This window comes from Gobio gobio, assembly GCF_949357685.1.
Source record: "Gobio gobio genome assembly, chromosome: 15".
Lineage (NCBI taxonomy): Eukaryota > Metazoa > Chordata > Actinopteri > Cypriniformes > Gobionidae > Gobio > Gobio gobio.
The window spans coordinates 7,334,996-7,354,853 of NC_137108.1; the positions used below are offsets into that span (position 1 = coordinate 7,334,996).

Here is a 19,858-nt window from a genome sequence, read left to right on the forward strand (position 1 = left end):
TGAAGTGTCTTCCCTCGATCACCACGTCTGCTTCCGGGGCTCCCGATGGCATCCGCTGGTGGACGATGCAGCCTGCCAGCCACGCACGCGGAGGCGGCATGGGTTCGGCGCTGGGCATGGGCTCGTCTCGTGGCGGGGGAACCGTCGGCCTGCTTACTGGTCGCGAGGTGCCTTCGAGCGGCCGTCGCTCCTGGACCACCCTCCGGGGGAACGGCAACACTCGCTCCCCTGCCTCACGGTGGTGGATGGCATCCGCCAGCTCGATCGCCTCCACGAGTTCCGCGGTGTTGGCCGGGTTTTTCATTCCGACCGCCTGCCGGATGGAACGGGGAAGAGCACGGAGGAGGCGATCGACCACCACCCGTTCCGCTACCTGAGCTGCCGTGGGACTTCCTTCCATCAGCCAATGGTGAGCAATAGGTTTTTAGTTCGGCGGCTTGGGCACGGGCTGGCACACGAGGCTTGAATTCCCATTCATGAAACTGTTGGGCGGCACAGATGGATGAGAGACCCAACCTCGCCAGGATTTCACGCTTGACTTCGTCATAATCCTCAGCGATCGCACGGGGAAGTGAAAAATAAGCCTGCTGGGCTTCTCCAGTCAGCAAAGGTGCCAGCGCGTGTGCCCAATCGCCCTCTGGCCATTCTTCGCTCTGAGCAGTGGTCTCGAAGACCTGCAGGAAAGCCTCCACGTCATCATCCGCCATCATCTTTGGCAGCAGGCGGGTGGCTTGGGCACGCGGATCAGGTAGCGGAACGCGCTGGGCGGCGGCAACATGGATGGCGGTAAGTTCTTCTTCCGTCCTGCCCTGGCGGGTGGCGAGATGTTCCACGATTTGTTGCTGGCGGATGCTCACCTCCGTGAGGCGCTGCAACACTTCCTCCATCTTCGGGGAGCGAGCGCGCCACTTCCGGGTCCTGTCGTGCAGAAAAAAAAACAAACAGAGAAGATTAGGATTTTGGGTGCGGTGAACTTGTCGGGGATTCCTCTTGTTCTGCCCGCATTCTCCACCAATGTCACGGGGTGAGGAATCACACGACAAGGCAGGTTGAGTGCAAAAGGCCCCGGAGGGTGGATTTTATTTACAGTGCTCGTGTAAGGTTGAAAACAGTCAGTGAGCCGGTGCGTGGTGGCTGGTGAATCCTCGTGCTCGGTGGTGCTCAATCCTGGTGGAAAGTGGGTGTCACAACGTGCTCCTGTGAAGTGGGCTGTCGGTCACTCGCTGCTTTCTAGGAGAACAATAAAGAGAGAGGTTAGTCCAGCAATGCATTCAGCTCGAGACCAGAGTCTGTCTGTCTGCTCATCCATAGCTGCTTATATGCCTCCGGGCTGATGAGGTGCAGCTGTGACCGATCAGCCCATGGTGATGACGTGCAGGTGTGTTGTTGCCAGGGCGACGCTGATTCCTCTGGGTGGACTCGTCACAGTATGTAAAAATAAAAACACAATAAGCACATTGTATTAAATGATTAATTTAAATCGTATTACATAGTAGTTAATAAGTAACTAATAGTAGTAGTACATAGTAGTTAATAAGTAAAAAATTATGTTAAGTAACACTTAATATAAAGTGGAACAAGATATTTTATGAGCAACATAAAAATGAGTTGATGACAGAATTTACAATTTTGTTAGAATGATTTCATTAATGCTCCAAAAAGAGGCCAAATAGGTCCGCCAAACGCAACAGAAAGAACACCATAAGCCAACATGGACATGGCTTTTCTTCATATAATATATTGCTTAATGTTTTCATTGTTTTGGCAACCAGCATGTATGAAGTTTGAAATAATGCCTACTGCTTTAAACCCTGTTAACTTGTAAACAGACACCGTGACCTCTAACTCAGAGAACATCTGTTCAAACATTAATCTAGCTGCTTGTTGTTCAGTTACTTGGTATATGCAGCATGACACTGAACGTTATCAGTTCATCGCAAAACAGTGAACGTAGGCTGAATACATAACTGCATGCCTTAAAACATTGTTTTACTCTTCCATAGGTTGTACCATTGGAGTTAGCATTTATGGGATCCACTTGAATGCCACCGTGTGGGAGAATCCATATGTATGAGTGCTTTCTTTACATCTGAAATATGCAATGCATCGTTCACTACATTACATAACCCAAATACACTATATTGCCAAAAGTTTTGGGACCTCTGCCTTTACATGCGCATAAACTTTAATGACATCCCATTCTTAATCCGTAGGGTTTAATATGGAGTTGGCCCACCCTTTGCAGCTATAACAGCTTCAACTCTTCTGGGAAGGCTTTCCACAAGGTTTAGGAGTGTGTTTATGGGAATATTTGACATTCTTCTAGAAGCGTATTTGTGAGGTCAGGAACTGATGTTGGACGAGAAGGCCTGGCTCTCAGTCTCCTCTCTAATTCATCCCAAAGGTGTTCTATCGGGTTGAGGTCAGGACTCTGTGCAGGCCAGTCAAGTTCCTCCACACCAAACTCGCTCATCCATGTCTTTATGGAGCAACGCTTTGTGCACTGGTGCACAGTCGTGTTGGAACAGGAAGGGACTGTTCCCACAAAGTTGGGAGCATGAAATTGTCCAAAATGTCTTGGTATGCTGAAGCATTAAGAGTTCCTTTCATTGGAACTAAGGGGCCAAGCCCAACTCCTGAAAAACAACCCCACACCATAATCCCCCCTCCACTGAACTTTACACTTGGCACAATGCAGTCAGGCAAGTACCATTCTCCTGGCAACCACCAAACCCAGTCTCGTCCATCGGATTGCCAGACAGTGAAGTGTGATTGGTCACTCCAGCGAACACGTCTCCACTGCTCTAGAGTCCAGTGGTGGTGTGCTTTACCCCACTGCATCCGACGCTTTGCATTGCACTTGGTGATGTAAGGCTTGGATCGGCCATGGAAACCCATTTCATGAAGCTCTACACACTGTTCTTGGGCTAATCTGAAGGCCACATGAAGTTTGGAGGTCTGCATGCCTAGGTGCTTGATTTTATACACCTGTGGCCATGGAAGTGATTGGAACACTAGAATTCAATGATTTGGAGGGGTGTCCCAATACTTTTGGTAATATTGTGTACGTCACAACACAAAATTAAATAGGGTCCAAATGCCTGAGACAAATTGTGAAGTGCTCTATTTGCATTTTTATTTTTTTTAAATACATGTTTTTAATGCAAATCATTTTATCAGCATTACGCTGCATGCACACGGGGCGTCTGCGCTTGATGGAGGGCGTGTCTGAAGCTTGGTGCTTACGCAACCGTCCTAGTGACAGCAGACAATCACATTACTTTATCGTGTTGCATATGTTTGCATAGGCGGTCTGATTGGCCGATGCCTGCATTGGCGCTAGAAAAGTTGAAAATTGTTCAACTTCTGCCGCAAACAACGCCAGTGACGCAACGCAATGGAACCCACAATTCAGTTCGGTAATGCATGACGTCACCAAGCAGCAACCTCCCGTGGTCTCTCTTGAAGCCAACACGGAAGTGACTTAAACTGCAGTTCATCGACTGGCCGCTAGAGACTAGCTCCAAAAGTCAAATCTGCATCAAATATGTTAAAATGCCCAACTTTACGGAAGAAAAAAATATGTTTACAGCCTGGTGTGGTCACTTGAGTGACAGGTGGATTGCCAAGTCAAGCTAGGCGGGCATGGTTTCAGCAACCAGGCACCTCAGCTCCGCCCATGTTCTGTCTCTTTGACCATTTTCGGTTATCCGGGAGTGACGCGCAGCCAAGATAGCGACAGCCGGTTCCTTCCACTTTAGGCTTCAAAAATGCTCTATAGAAACCTGACAGGACGTCACCCATTCAAAGTAAAAGAGAAGTGTTAACGCTGACACTCCGTGTGAATGCAGAGTAACAATCTGATTTGTTGAAAATTTGTTGAAATCTCAGTATTTGTAATAAAAGCAGCACTAGAGCTACATGAACAAAACCTGATGATCATGTTTTCCAGCATGATTTCAGACGCATCATGTGTGACCGTCTGTACAAAGAGTCACATGATCAATGACAGGCTTTTTTTTATAGATTTAATTAATTTAATTTTGGTCTCATACTTTAAGACCCCACTATAATATAGCTGAAATACCCCCATCAGAACACAACCATATTTTAACCTTAATCATTTTATGTTTGTAATACGAAAATATTATAAGAGAACAAAACAAGTACATTTGATTCAAGTGTTTTAAAATGTCTGTATTTATAAATTTACAGTACTTTAAAAGTATGTAAGTGTATTTAAAATGTTATGTTGTCCACAGGTATTTGATCCACTGAGATTTCTGCCTGAGAACACTGCTAAGAGGTCACCTCACGCTTTTGTGCCCTTCTCTGCTGGACCCAGGTTTGTAAGCAAGCGAGTGTTGAAGAGACATGAACGGTTTAGCAAGTGGGTCACTAACTCACATTACAGTCACACTGAATAGAGCTGTTCTTTGGTTTGGAGTTTGGAGCGGCTGTGTCTCTGACCTAATTTCAACCCTCATGAGAGCAAATAGTAATGAGGTGCACTTAGTAATGCTGATTCTGCGGGAAAAAAATATAGAAAAGTTCACTCAAAAAACTATTTAAAATTTAAGTTCAAAACCTGCATGTTGTTTTCCTATCCAACAGAAAAGAAATATTCTTCAAGGAGCTCTTTTCTGTACAATGACAGTTCATAGTAATTATGGATGTCAATTTACAAATTATGTGTTTAAAACCAATAATTCATCGTTTAATCATTCATCTTAACCTCTTAAATCTGAAGCAAGGGGACGCTATTAAGCGATCTCAAGCCACCAAACACTGTTGCCATGCAAATGAATGGCCAGAACTGGCCAAAAGATTTCTCTTTTAGTTGAAAATGGTGTCGTGTAAGTGGTTCCAAAGTGTAATGTACTGCTCTGAGACTCAAATGTTGAGGATCCAAATGCAACTTTATTGAAGGGTAATCCACAATCGTAGTCAAAAACAGGCAAAAGGCGGTGTTATTTTTGACAGCATATTTTGATTTAGTTTAGTCATAGTCTTTTGACTAAAATGCCATTTAGTTTTAGTCATATTTTAGTCACCTGAATTGTTTTTAGTTTTAGTCGACTAAATATCATAAGATTTTAGTCGACTAAATCTACAGTAGATTTAGTCTCCTAAAATCTAATGAGTTTAGTTCAATTGTGATACATTAAGCATTTAAGCATTATATAACCGACTGTAACTTGAACTGACATTTTGACATCATTTTGTTTTTGACATTAAAAATACACGAAAGAGAGCTCAATTAACTTTTTTGTTTGTTTTTAAAAACATCTATATAGTTTTTACAACTTTGTATTTCTGTTTAAGTTAGTATATCATGTTAAGCTAAAGCTTCAAATAAGTTTGTTTATTTATTTATTTTAATTTCAGTTAACATTTATTTAATTTCAAGTAACAAAGATTTTTTTTTATGGTTTTAGTTAACTATAATAACCCTGATACTTTATTGAATATGTGTCAAATACTGATCTTTCCTCCTGACTATGAATTAAATGGGAATTAAATGAATTACAGTTTATTGTGTAAGCAAAAACGAATATATAATGCGTGACTTTTAATTATAAACCAGCTGGAAATACACTGGGACTCTTATTTTGAAATCTCGCCTTACTATTGCAGTTGCAGGAGCTCATTCAAGTTCAGGTGAGGAGATAAAATATGCATTGTTACAACCGTCTAAAACACATCACTATATAAACATCGTAAAGTAAACATTTGTCATTATTCATCAGCATTAGTTCATAAACAATTGCCTGGCATAAATGTGTGTTATTCATTGATTGTGAGCCGCTCTGGAGCGCTGGATTGGGGATGCGTGAGTGAGTCTGTAGTGTAGAACATGCAACAGCGCCGTGTTTTCCAGCGGTTAGATCAGCACGTTCAGATCAAATGTGCGCATCTGTTACACAGGACATCAGTTCTGACTGGATCTCTTCCCTAATCGTCCCTCCCTAACATTTTCGTCTCGTTTTTATTTGTTGACGAAAATGACTGATTTTCGTCATAGTTTTTTTCATCCAACACTAGTTTTTATTTAGCTATCGTCTCGTTTTCGTCAGTGAAAACAGGTCGTTGACGAAAATTATAACGAAAATTATTCGTCAGCGAAATTAACACTGGCAAAAGGTCATACACAGGCAAGCAGTCCAAACAAGCAAAAATGACAGGAGAGACAGGAAAAAGGGTAATCCACGGAACGGGCAAGTAATTCAAAACCAAGAGACAAGAACCCAGGGAAAACGCTCGGAAATGCAGTGATACAACTAACAAGACTTTGCAATGAATGACTGAGATAACCAGGCTTATATAGGGTGAGGTGAACAGGGTAAAGAGACACAGGTGGATGTAATCAGGGATGATGTGTCCGGGCAGAGAGTATTATGGGTAAAGTAGTCTTTAATGGAATGACAGTCCGGAGTGGTGTGCCCTCTGGTGGTAATCACAGGGCACTCTCGTTGGTGATTGTGACACAAAGTAAATAACTAATGATTTTTTACAACGGAAATTAATCAAAAACTTACTTTAGCTGGACAATAACTTATTTCTAGAGCTGCTGTACAGCGCAAGCTCGCATTCTCTCAGACAGAACTAGTGTAATAATGGTATATCAAACAAAGCCAAAGGGAAGCTAACTCTGAAACATCAACGCGAACGTTAAAGGGTTAGTTCACCCAAAAATGAAAATTCTGTCATTAATTACTTACCCTCATGTGTTCGACACCCGTCAGACCTGAGGTCTGACGGGTGTCGAACAACATGAGGGTAAGTAATTAATGACAGAATTTTCATTTTTGGGTGAACTAACCCTTTAACAGATAATCATGGTACTCTAGACTTAACAGGCCATTCAGAAACACACTAGATGAGTGAGAGCTCGTGCCGAAATACTCACTGCCCATTCATCACAGCTGGGGCCTTTTAATATGCCGGAACGTCAGCGGATTGGTCGAACATCACTCGTAATGTGTCACACGTCACTCATTACGTATAGTGTGATGATGCTATCGTAGACAGCTGTGTTGGTCCAATGATGCTTCGGGGAATAACTAAGAAAACAGGAAGAAAAAGAGAAAACAAACCCAAAAACACATGGAATGTAACACTTATGTTGAGTAAAACCACTTGTTTGGAGGGATTTTTGGACCCTTGGTTAATTATGTTTCGAAATAAATAGCTAGCCTATCTAATCCATTGCATGGTTAGAAGACATTATTACACACATTTTTCCTTGTGTGTCTGCTGCACATGTTTTGTGCATAAATCCCATGCACCTCAAAACTACTTACTCGGATTTAATCAACCTTGCTTAATCGACCATCGATTAGTTTGCTTTTTTGATGAAATGATCTACAATTAATCAATCGTTGGGTTACCCTAACCACTAGGGGTGTAATAATATATGTGACCTGTGCTGGCAAAAGGAGTCGGAATATGCACAAGATAATTTCGAGCTACAGGCAAAATGTCGATTTTGAGGTTTTCACCCAAATTAGTTCTTTAAACCCTCGTCTAGCGATCCCAATGGATCCCAATGGATCCCAATGCCAATCTAAAAGTATCTTTATTTGTACGTTTTCGGAGAGGACTTCCTTTCTTTTGTCCATGAAAACGATCTCACTCACACTGACTGACAGATCTGACAAATACAAAAATGCAACAATATGTATCGTGGAGAGTGACAATCTGTATTGTGTGCAGTTCACCCAGAATGAATATTACTGTGAGAGAAAAAGTTCAAGTTCACAGAGGTTTAGTGTCAGTACTACATTACACTACTATATATAATGTTGAATATAATGTATAATAATGCAACGGGGGAATATTTGTGGGTCCTGATGATGCCAAATGTTGAATGTTTGCAGTAAAAGTGGCCTACATTATATTAAATATATCTAGTCAGTGACAGTGCAAGCTTATTCGACTAAAATAATTCTGTATTTTCAGCTTCAGAATCATGAATATTTTTATTCTAGTGTCACCATTGTCTTGTGCATTGGGTTCTCAGCACCAAGTCCAAGCCTGTTCATTTCCACCCCTAATGTAATACCAAATTTAGCATTTTAATCAACAGTAAATTATTTGTTAACCTTTTACCATATGTCTTGGAGTATCGCAATAACAATTTAGGGAGTTCAGTATTGTGATATGTATCAAATTGTGACATGAGTGTATCATTACACCACTAGTACCCACATTTGTCAAGCTTCAAAAAACATCAAATTACCATATAAGCAGAGTCGGCCCAAGGCATAAGCGAACTAAGCGGCTGCCTTGGCCACCAGGGTGCCCCCAAGAGCACATGAAATTTACCGCATGCTACCTTATTGAAATCGCGAAATGGCCTTAGACAATTACTAAACTGCTCTTTTTTTGAAAAAGTTTTCTAATAAATGCACAGATTGATTCTGACAGCGCTGCACGAGCTCGCAGCGCCATTGGCTGGACACCATTCATTGGCTTGTTAGCCAGGGTTCAAAGTCCAAAGTGCAAGAAAAATCACTTGTCAGTTGCCTGGTAACCTTTTTATGAATGGCTGGATTTGAGAATGTGATATGGTTTATTGTGAATATCTTATCTGACGTGCTGCATGTTTTGGACGGAGTATACAGCATAGCTTTCAGATTCTGTTCACAGTAAATTCTTCTCTGCAAGTACTATATGTTTGAGTCGCTCAAAATTATAATTTGGGAACGCAACGCAACATGCAGCAATCAACTCTCCCATATTCGGAATGAGAATCATTTATAAATCTGTTGTCAACAAAAAGAACCACTAAGGTCTTCCTGCATGTTTCTGCCAAAATACAAGCTGTTTAATGTTTGAAAGAAATCCATCAACATTTCTTGTTTTTAAAGAAGTCCCTTCTGCTCACCAAGGCTGCATTTATTTGACCAAAAATACAGTACAAACAGACAGTAATATTGTTAAATATTATTGCAATGTAATATAGCTGTTTTCTATGAGAATATATAGTAAAGTGTAATTTAATCCTGTGGTCAAAGCTGCATTTATCATCATTACTCCAGTCTTCAGTGTCACATGACCCTTCAGAAATCATTGTAATATGAGGATTTGCTTTAGGATTGTTTTTTAGGATTCTTTGAAAGCTTTCTATTTCAGATAAATGCTGTTCTTTTGAACTTTATATTCATCAAAGAATCCTGGGGGAATTGTGAGCATATTCAGCCTAAGAGACTTCTTTTTAAAATATTTTTTAAAAATCGTACATATCCCAGTCTGAACTGTGACCATTTTAATGATTGAGTCATTGAGTCGATTCGTTCAAATGGCTGATTCATTCAAGAATGAGGCAGTCGTTTATGAATAGGTCATTGAATCTTTGATACAAACGATTAATTAAAAACACTGAATCATTCAGTAACATTGATTTCTCAATGAGAGGCTGCGCGAGCGTCAACAGAGCAACATTGTTACCGTCAGTTTATTAAACATTAGGCTATTATTATCCACTATCGACCGCCACTTACGCTAAATGAATGCAGAATCATTCTTGCATTTTGTTGATTCCCTAGTTTTTTGTTATTGATGTTTTAATCTGTCTAGTAAAATTCTCTTTCACTTGCCCCTTCAAAAATCCACTTGTTCCACAAACATTGTTCTTTAACTTGTAAGAATACACATTTAAGTGCTGTCAAGTTATTAACGAAATCAATATAAGTAATAATAACTCTTACAATATACATTTTTAAATATCTTTTTATTTATTGATGTCCCGTGTCACAGACAGTCATACTGACTGCTGCTAATCTGAGTCCACAGACCTACAGCAGCTCGTAGTGAACACATCACACACGGCTGTGTTGATGGCTGATTTAGTCACGTTCAGGAACGGTTAAACAGAACTAAATTAATATTATTATTACTGGTAAAGTTACCGCGTACCGGACATTTTCTCACCGCTTCCCAACTCCCAACATGCACACAACGCACACACATCTGTGCAACTGTCATTGTAGGCTACTGTAGGCTACGTCAGCGTTGCATTATTATCTCATCCCATCTCACCAACAGTTTAAGACTCACACATCCAAACGTAGTCAGAGAAGGGCCTCATCTTCTTTCCGGTCGCATGAACGTAGTCGCATCCTCTCAAACTGCCCAATGAATCACTCAATTCTCATTGGCTACCTGCCAATGTGGCAGGTAGATTGACAGTGTTACCCGCCAATTGCAAAATTCAGTCGGGTGTTAATTTCAGGCCCTGGTTGGATTGTTTTGCACCAATTGACCAGAAGGATGTGTACTTTCATGTCTCCATTCTTCCTCGACACAGACCGTTTCTACGGTTTGCCTTCGAGGGGCAGGCATACCAGTACACAGTACTTCCATTCAGGTTAGTCTTCACGAAAGTCGTCAAGGCAGCCCTTATGCCACTCAGGCAACACGGGGTTCACATCCTGAACTATCTCGACGACTGGCTGATACTAGCTCACTCTCGAGACCAGGGTTGCGAACACAGGGACCTGGTGCTCCAGCACCTCGCCCGTCTGGGCCTTCGGATCAACTGGGAAATGAGCAAACTCTCCCCCGTGCAGAGGATCTCGAGTCCAGAGATGGGCATGGCAACAGGGCACGCTCCGGGTGCCAATCACTCTGGCTTGCCGTCAAACCTTTACACCGTGGTCAAACCTCTCTTTTATACAGGCCGGAGTGCCCTTAGACTAGGTTTCCAGGATTGTTGTTGTAGACCTGTTTGCCTCCCTAGACACTTCCCATTGTCGCTGGTTTTACTCCCTGACCGAGGGGACCCTCGGCATGGATGCACTAGCGCACAGCTGGCCACGGTGCCTACGCAAGTATGCGTTTCCCCTAGTGAGCCTTTTGGCACAGGTCCTGTGCAAGATCAGGGAGGACGAGGAGCAGGTCCTTTTGGTTGCACCACATTGGCCCAGCCGGACCTGGTTCGCAGAACTCATACTCCTTGTGACAGCCCCTCCCTGGCCAATCCCTCTAAGGAAGGACGTCCTTTCTCCGAGACGGGGCACCCTCTGGCACCCGCGCCCCGACCTGTGGAACCTTCTGGATGAAACACGGCAGGTTTGAGTACCTTACCACCACAGGTGATGGCTACCATCACTTCAGCTAGAGCCTTGTCCACAAGACTAGCCTATGCTCTGAAGTGGAACCTCTTCGTCATCTGGTGTTCTTCTCGCCGAGAAGACCCCAGAAAATGCCAGATCGGGTCTGTGCTCTCCTTTCTCCAAGAAGGGTTGGAACGAAGGCTATCTCCTTCCACCCCTGAAGGTTTACATGGCTGCGATCTCTGCGCACCACGACCTTGTGGATTCAAAAACGGTAGGACAGCATGACCTGGTCAGCAGGTTCCTTAGAGGAGCGAGGTAAGCGTGAGCATATCAGGGCTAGCCAGCCTAGCCCCACAATAAACTGGATTACATTCGATTATTGCTGTTGTGTCTTTGTTTGCGCTGTGTACTCAATGCGCATCACTGACACTTTTCATATGATAGGAAAATATCTAAAAATAATGCTATAATCAACACTTACTCGTAACTCATTCATCTTGACAGCTGTAATGGTTCATTACATGTGTAACAAAGTTGGTAATAAGGATGAAGACGGACTCGGTGTGACTGGGACTCGTGTTTATTCAGAACTCTCAGATACAAACAAAATAAACTCGTGCTGACAGCGCTCTCACAACTCAGTAGTTACTATAAATAACTTTGTTAGCTATCGCTCCGTCTCTGGTACATTAGTGATGTCCGGTTCGCGAACGAATCATTCTATTGAACCGGTTCTTTTTAGTGAACCAAATCAGTTCACCAAATCGGACTGAATCGTTCTAAACGGTTCGTGTCTCCAGTCAGCGGTGAACTAGCCTGACGTCGTCATACTCTTGGATGGACTTACAACCAATCAGAGCGACCGAGCGACGCATAACGTTAGTTGTCAAATGTCAACAGAACTCAACTGCACTGTGTTGCCAAGTCCGCGGGTTGAAGCGACCCAATTATGTGATATACAGACCCAGATATGCAAATTTTAGCAGGCAGCCCTGCCAAAATAACACATATTTTACTCCCCAAATGCCTTTTTTCCCCCGGAGAACCCCGCCTGAAAGATATTGGGCTTGTTTTTGGCTAGTTTTAAATAACGTTAGCGGGTTTTGTTGTAAAAACTTGGCAACCCTGTCTGCACGCACGCTGGAATAAGTAGCCTAACGTTAGAAGAAAAAGATGAGTGTAAACGATCTTTGTTGGTGTTGTAAAAAAAGAATTTAAGGATACACAGAGTACTTACCAACACGATCATCATTTCTGAAAGAAATAGTAAAGGTGAATGCATATACGAACAAGTTCTCCGTTCAGGATTAGAACAAATTCAACCCAAGCGCCTTTGATGACGTGGATGATTACGTTACTGTTGATAATCGTCTAAAGCCCGCCCTGACAATTTCATTGGTCCGAACAGTTTCTGTTCGGGCATAATTACTTCTCTACGAAGAAAGTCCAGACCGAACTGCCCGAGTAAAAATGTTGTGGGCGGGGCTAAGTTCGGCTGGCATCCAGGCAAGCGCTGATCCATAATTTACTAAAGTTACTAACTTTCTGACATGAGTGACAGCCCCTCCGTCTAGAAATAGACTAATAACCTGAAGTATATGCCGTAACTACAACAGTTCACTGAACTGAGACATGCTGAGAACTGATGAGAAGTGAACTCAGGTCCATCTGTCTCTCTGGCAGCAGCTCGTGCCTGGTAGACCTCGTTAAACCACGCCCCCTCCGCTCATTTCAAATGCAAAGATGTCAGCCAATCACAACAGTGGGCATTTTTACTGAAGTCTCACAGCAGACACGCCTCTTGAAACAGGGCATTTCAGGGCATTTTCACAAGGGTAGCTTGAATGTAACTTAACTAGCTTGTAAGTTAAAGTAGTTATATTTAGACAAAATCATGCCTCTACATAGTGCTTTAAAATTGTGTCTTATAGATGCATTTTGTCTTAATAGACAAAGAAATCAACAACAAAAAAACGATACTACCGCATTCAAAAGCTGATGCAGAGAGAATGTTTTCTGTGGTGAACCACTGAAAACATTATATATATATATATCGTCGCTGCCCGATGAAACTCACGTATGTCCAAAACAGTTACTTTTCAGGAAGTGAAAAAAACACCGTATTTCAAAAGCAGTTGAATGTAGCGTTGTCATACTTGGTACGGCATCTTTACATGTAACCATATTCTTGCCAGTGTAATGATATAATCCACATTTGACCAAAATTGAGTTTAAATGGACATACGTGCATATTTTACAGTAACGGTGGTCGATACGCGTTCTTCCGATCATTTATTAGAATGGCCAAGTAGCGTTTCATATTGACAGAGGAATACGTGCTGGACATTCTCAGCCTCTGGCATGCGGTGATAGCAGTATGAGTGAGGCATGTTCTAGTGACAATCATGACAGTAGCATTACAGGCTATCATTTGATCAGTTTGACTAAGAGAAAAAAAGTTTGAATCTTATCAATGAGACTGAGTTTATTTACATACTAGCAAGCAAACTAATCTGTGAAGAACTAGATTAGAACTAAACTGTGGAGAGCTTCAATGTCGTACTTTCGGCTATCCAGTGCTGAGCTTCGATGAAACTTCACGAGACCGGCGATGACACCAAATGGATATACGAGAAAATCAGATGACATGATTTCACAACTTTTCATTGGCCATTTAGATATGTGAAGCATACTGTATACGGAAATGAACCTGGACATTCAATCCGTCGAAAAATCTGAAAATCGGCAAAATGGACATACGTGGTTTTCATCGGACAGCAACGATATATATATATATATATACACTCACCTAAAGGATTATTAGGAACACCATACTAATACTGTGTTTGACCCCATTTCGCCTTCAGAACTGCCTTAATTCTACGTGCCATTGATTCAACAGGTGCTGAAAGCATTCTTTAGAAATGTTGGCCCATATTGATAGGAGAGCATCTTGCAGTTGATGGAGATTTGTGGGATGCACATCCAGGGCACGAAGCTCCCGTTCCACCACATCCCAAAGATGCTCTATTGGGTTGAGATCTGGTGACTGTGGGGGCCATTTTAGTTCAGTGAACTCATTGTCATGTTCAAGAAACCAATTTGAAATGATTGGAGCTTTGTGACGGTGCATTATCCTGCTGGAAGTAGCCATCAGAGAATGGGTACATGGTGGTCATAAAGGGATGGACATGGTCAGAAACAATGCTCAGGAAGGCCGTGGCATTTAAACAATGCCCAATTGGCACTAAGGGGCCTAAAGTGGGCCAAGAAAACATCCCCCACACCATTACACCACCACCACCAGCCTGCACAGTGGGAACAAGGCATGATGGATCCATGTTCTCATTCTGTTTACGACAAATTCTGACTCTACCATCTGAATGTCTCAACAAAAATCGAGACTCATCAGACCAGGCAACATTTTTCCAGTCTTCAACTGTCCAATTTTGGTGAGCTTGTGCAAATTGCTGCCTCTTTTTCCTATTTGTAGTGGAGATGAGTGGTACCCGGTGGGGTCTTCTGCTGTTGTAGCCCATCCGCCTCAAGGTTGTGTGTGTTTTGGCTTCACAAATGCTTTGCTGCAGACCTCGGTTGTAACGAGTGGTTATTTCAGTCAAAGTTGCTCTTCTATCAGCTTGAATCAGTCGGCCCATTCTCCTCTGACCTCTAGCATCAACAAGGCATTTTCGCCCACAGGACTGCCGCATACTGGATATTTTTCCCTTTTCACACCATTCTTTGTAAACCCTAGAAATGGTTGTGCGTGAAAATCCCAGTAACTGAGCCGATTGTGAAATACTCAGACTGGCCCGTCTGGCACCAACAACCATGCCACGCTCAAAATTGCTTAAATCACCTTTCTTTCCCATTCTGACATTCAGTTTGGAGTTCAGGAGATTGTCTTGACCAGGACCACACCCCTAAATGCATTGAAGCAACTGCCATGTGATTGGTTGATTGATAATTGCATTAATGAGAAATTCAACAAGTGTTCCTAATAATCCTTTTGGTGAGTGTATATATATATATATATATATATATATATATATATATATATATATATATATATATATATATATATATATATATATATATATATATATATATATATATAAATTTTTTTATTTTTTTGGGTTGGCCCCACCAAATCTCACTCCAAGATTTTTCGAAAAAGTTGGCAGCTCTGTAACTCAGATATCTTGCTTTAAATGTAAAAGTAATGTGTTATTTTACTAGTTACAAAAGTCTGATTACATTAACTTGCGTTGCTGGTAAACGTGATAACTGGTAAAGTTAGCCACAAAAATAACAGTGTCCTCGTCTTTTCATCGCTAAATCTTCTCTGCTCGTCTTTTTTTAACACCAAAAGAGGAACTTGAATTTTGTGTCTGAATGTTTTTTAAAAGTATGTTAAAGCCTTTACGGTAACACTTTACTTGAAGGGGTGTGAATATGAAGGAGTTTTTATGCATGTTCATGACAACTGTCATTGAGTGTCATTCGCTCAATTATGCCGTTTTTAATGCAAAGATGACATTATTTGAGATGTCTTTGTTATGACAACTTGACATAAACCAATACATCATAACCTGTCATAAACATGACATAGCAGATGAATTATCAAACTTAAGTATTAAAATATTATCCAAATTAAGTGTTAATATTATAACAGTGTCATGAATGTTTTCTTTGACCTAAACTATAGTGGTAGAAGTTGAATTTGTCATTAAAATGTCATTAAGTGTCAATACTCTTATTTTATTTTAATTTAATTTAATTATTTTATAACAGTGAAAACTCCCCTCAAAATGATGAGTGGCACCAGTGGTTAGGTGTACGCCATTATGATGGTGTCTTAGCTAGACTTATCCATGACGTAAAAAAGCATTTCAAGAAAATATACATTTGTGGGATGCTGTAATTAACTGTTTAGGAAACTTTTAAAAAAAAAACATTATGAACTGAAAAATATTTAAGACGCTGTTATAAAATAATTGGACTGAGTATTAACACTTAATGACATTTTAAATGACAAATTCAACTTGTACCACTGAAAAAAGATTTATGATAGGTTATGATGTATTGGTTTATGTGAAGTTGTCATAACAAAGACACTGACAGGTTATGATGTATTGGTTTATGTCAAGTTGTCATAACTAAGACATCTCAAATAATGTCATCTTTGCATTAAAAACGACACAATTGAGCGAATGACACTCAATGACAGTTGTCATAAACATGCAATACAAACTCCTTCATATTCATGACATGTGTCATGTCATGATTATGAAGGTGTCGTGTCAGTCTTATGCACACCCCTTCAAGTAAAGTGTTACCGTGTAGGCTTCTTTTTTTACAAGAATATGCCTACATTGGCATTTTTAGCACTGACAAAATGTTTCGTCAAGGGTGGAATTTGATTTCTTAAATAAGTATTTTAGACACCTAATTTTTAGACAACTAATCTCAGGTTGCTCTTGGATGTCCCTGCAGTTATATATCATGTGACTGTGAACAAACAAACTACTTGAAAACCGCCCAGTACATTGTGTTACAATCCATTGTTGTCTGATATGTAAACAAATGTATTTTTACTTTTCAATGCTTCAGATATGGTGTTTATTACAAGACAGAAATGGTATAGATAAACAGCTAATAAAGCTTCTGATGTATGTCTGATTACAGAAACTGCATCGGACAGAACTTTGCCATGAATGAGATGAAAGTAGCCGTGGCGCTGACACTGAAGAAATATCGCCTCATTAAAGACCCCAAGCACACCCCGAAGATGATCCCTCAAGTAGTGCTCCGATCAATCAATGGAATTCACATCAAGATCAAATCAGTAGAAAATGATTCATGAAAAGATAGCCTGTTTGACGTGCTAGGAGAAGAATGACAATGACTTAATATAAATATTTACTGCACACAACCTTATTCAGCACATTTGGAAACTGGATGATTAGTGAATAAGATTGTGAAATTTCACACACTAAAGTGGTAAAACTGCCCCATTCACACCGTCAGCAGTGTTGTCTCTAAATGTCGTCAGTTGCTGTGTTCTGGTTGGTCGCTGTCTCTCGTGTCACCAGCTCTCGTTGAATATTCACTGACGGTGTGAATGGAGCCTCCTGAGGTCTGTTATAATTGGCATTTAAAAAAAAATATAAGGAAATATTTCCAAGTGATATGAATTCATTTGATAGCCTTGATTTGGCCTCAGCTACATTACTACACTCATTCTGAAATTAGAGCTCTCTAATATGCAATAAATGCCAATAACCTCTTGTGATTTGTAACTATGTTTTTTAATTAGCTTGTTTTAGTTTTTTGGGGTGTGTGTGTGTTTGTGTGAAAAGGGCATTGCCTTTTTGATGTACGCTGCATGTAAACTATTTTAGTGGTTATTGTGAAGTTTTCCTCTCATCAGCACTACACGTTTTAAATAAAAATTCAGTTTTACATCATTTGTAATTGTGGTGATTCTTAGAAGCATAAACCCCCCCAAATTATTGCTCTCTCCTATCCTGAAGTCCGTTTTGCAGAGATGGACTATAAATGAACTCCCAAAATTACTGGCAGATTCTGGAAGATGAATTCTTCAAACAGTGGCACAAGAGGATGTGGTGCTGGTCCTTCAAGAGTCACTCTCAACCTATCTGTCTATAAAGCCTATAAAAAGCTGTGTTTTACAACACTTCAGCTTGTGATTCTTATTAAGTGGGGGTCATTGGGATTCTTTACCTGACCTAATCTCTGAGATCCTGACACATTGCAGGAGATTCCAGGTAGTTTGCGGTTCTAGAAAATGGTGGCCACATTTCTTATTCTTTTGCAGTAAACGTGTCTTTTCTTCCCCACCTTTTTTTGTCTGACCCAATGGTCATGCCTTCACTGCAATTTCTAGTATTGCATTAGTATTGTATCCTTCTTATGGGCATTTAATAATGTTTGACTTTTCAGTCTGAGTTAAATCTTTTCTTTGGCTCATTGTATCTGTAAAAGAAAACGTGCCTAATAATTCTGCACACCTGAAGGTTGTTCGTAAAAAAAAATATGAACAGAAAATCAATGTGGCTAATAATTCTGCACGATATGTTCCACCGAAACCACATGTAGTACTTTAAATTGACACGTATAAGAAAGATGTGGCTTTCTAATAATGATTGACGTCTCATAAATGCAGAGCAGAAGTTAGAAGCAGAAGTGAGCAGCATTAATCTGCAGCGATGCATCACAAATACAAATCATTTCCTGTAAGTAGTGCAACCGAAGGAATCCAGACTCCCAAATCAGAAAAAGTTGGGACAGTATGGAAAACGCAAATAAATAAAAAAAAGAAGTGATTTCTAACTTTACTTTGACTTGTATTTCATTGCAGACAATATGAACACAAAATATTTCATGTTTTGTCTGGTCAACTTCATGTCATTTGTAAATATGCATCCTTTCCTGTCATTCAGACCTGCAACACATTTCAAAAAAAAGTTGGGACAGGAGCAATTTAGGGCTAGTAATGAGGTAAAATGGTTAAATAATGATGTGATTTGAAACAGGTGATGTCAACAGGTGATTGTAATTATGATTTTGTACAAAAGCAGCATCTAAGAAAGGTCTAATCCTTTAGGAGCAAAGATGGGCCGAGGATCGCCAGTTTGCCAACAAATACGTGAGAAAATTATTGAAATGTTTAAAAACAATGTTCCTCAAAGAAAGATAGGAAGAGATTTGGATATTTCACATTCAACAGTGCATAACATAATTAAAAGATTCAAGGAATCTGGAGGAATTTCAGTGCGTAAAGGACAAGGGCGCAAGCCTAAGCTGAACAACCGTGATCTCCGATCCCTCAGGCGGCACTGCATCAAGAATCGTCATTCATCTATAAGCGATATCACCACATGGGCTCAGGACTACTTTGGCAAACCTTTGTCAAGTACCACAATATGTAGTTACATCCACAAATGCCAGTTAAAACTGTACTGTGCCAAAAGGAAGCCTATGTTAACAGTGTCCAGAAGCGCCGTCGACTTCTCTGGGCTCGGAGGCATCTGGGATGGACCATCACACAGTGGAAACGTGTACTGTGGTCAGATGAATCAGTATTTCAGGTATTTCTTGGGAGGAATGGACGCTGTGTGCTCTGGACCAAAGAAGAAAAGGATCATCCAGACTGTTACCAGCAACAAGTCCAAAAGCCAGGGTCTGTCATGGTATGGGGTTGTGTCAGTGCCCTTGGCAAAGGTAACTTGCACTTCTGTGAAGGCACCATTAATGCTGAAAAGTAGAGATTTTGGAGCATAATATGCTGCCTTCAAGAAGACATCTTTTCCAGGGACGTCCATGCATATTTCAACAAGACAATGCAAAACCACATTCTGCACACATTACAAAGTCCTGGCTGCGGAGGAAGAGGGTACGGGTACTTGACTGGCCTGCCTCAGTCCCGACCTGTCTGCAATAGAGAATGTGTGGCGCATTTTGAAGCGCAAAATGCGACAACGAAGACCCCGTACTGTTGCCCACCTTAAGACTTGTTTGCAGGAAGAATGGGACAAAATTACACCTGAAACACTTCATCACTTGGTGTCTTCAGTCCCTAAACGTCTTTTAAGTGTTGTGAAAAGGAATGGCAACATTACAAAGTAGTAAATGCTTTACTGTCCCAACTTTTTTTGAAATGTGTTGCAGGTCTGAATGACAGGAAAGGATGCATATTTACAAATGACATGAAGTTGACCAGACAAAACATGAAATATTTTGTGTTCATATTGTCTGCAATGAAATACAAG

General features: G+C 41.0%; 1 protein-coding gene across 1 annotated transcript in view; it reads left to right on the forward strand.

Annotated features, from left to right (window-relative positions):
- Positions 1-17,532, forward strand: part of cyp4t8 (cytochrome P450, family 4, subfamily T, polypeptide 8) — a 41,858-nt gene extending 24,326 nt beyond the window's left edge. The window contains exons 10-12 of the mRNA XM_079836164.1: positions 2,004-2,068; positions 4,263-4,345; positions 16,752-17,532. Of these exons, the coding sequence (XP_079692290.1) occupies positions 2,004-2,068; positions 4,263-4,345; positions 16,752-16,929 (326 nt within the window). The 3' untranslated portion in view covers positions 16,930-17,532. The remainder of the gene's footprint in view (positions 1-2,003; positions 2,069-4,262; positions 4,346-16,751) is intronic.
- The last annotated feature ends 2,326 nt before the right edge of the window (positions 17,533-19,858 follow it).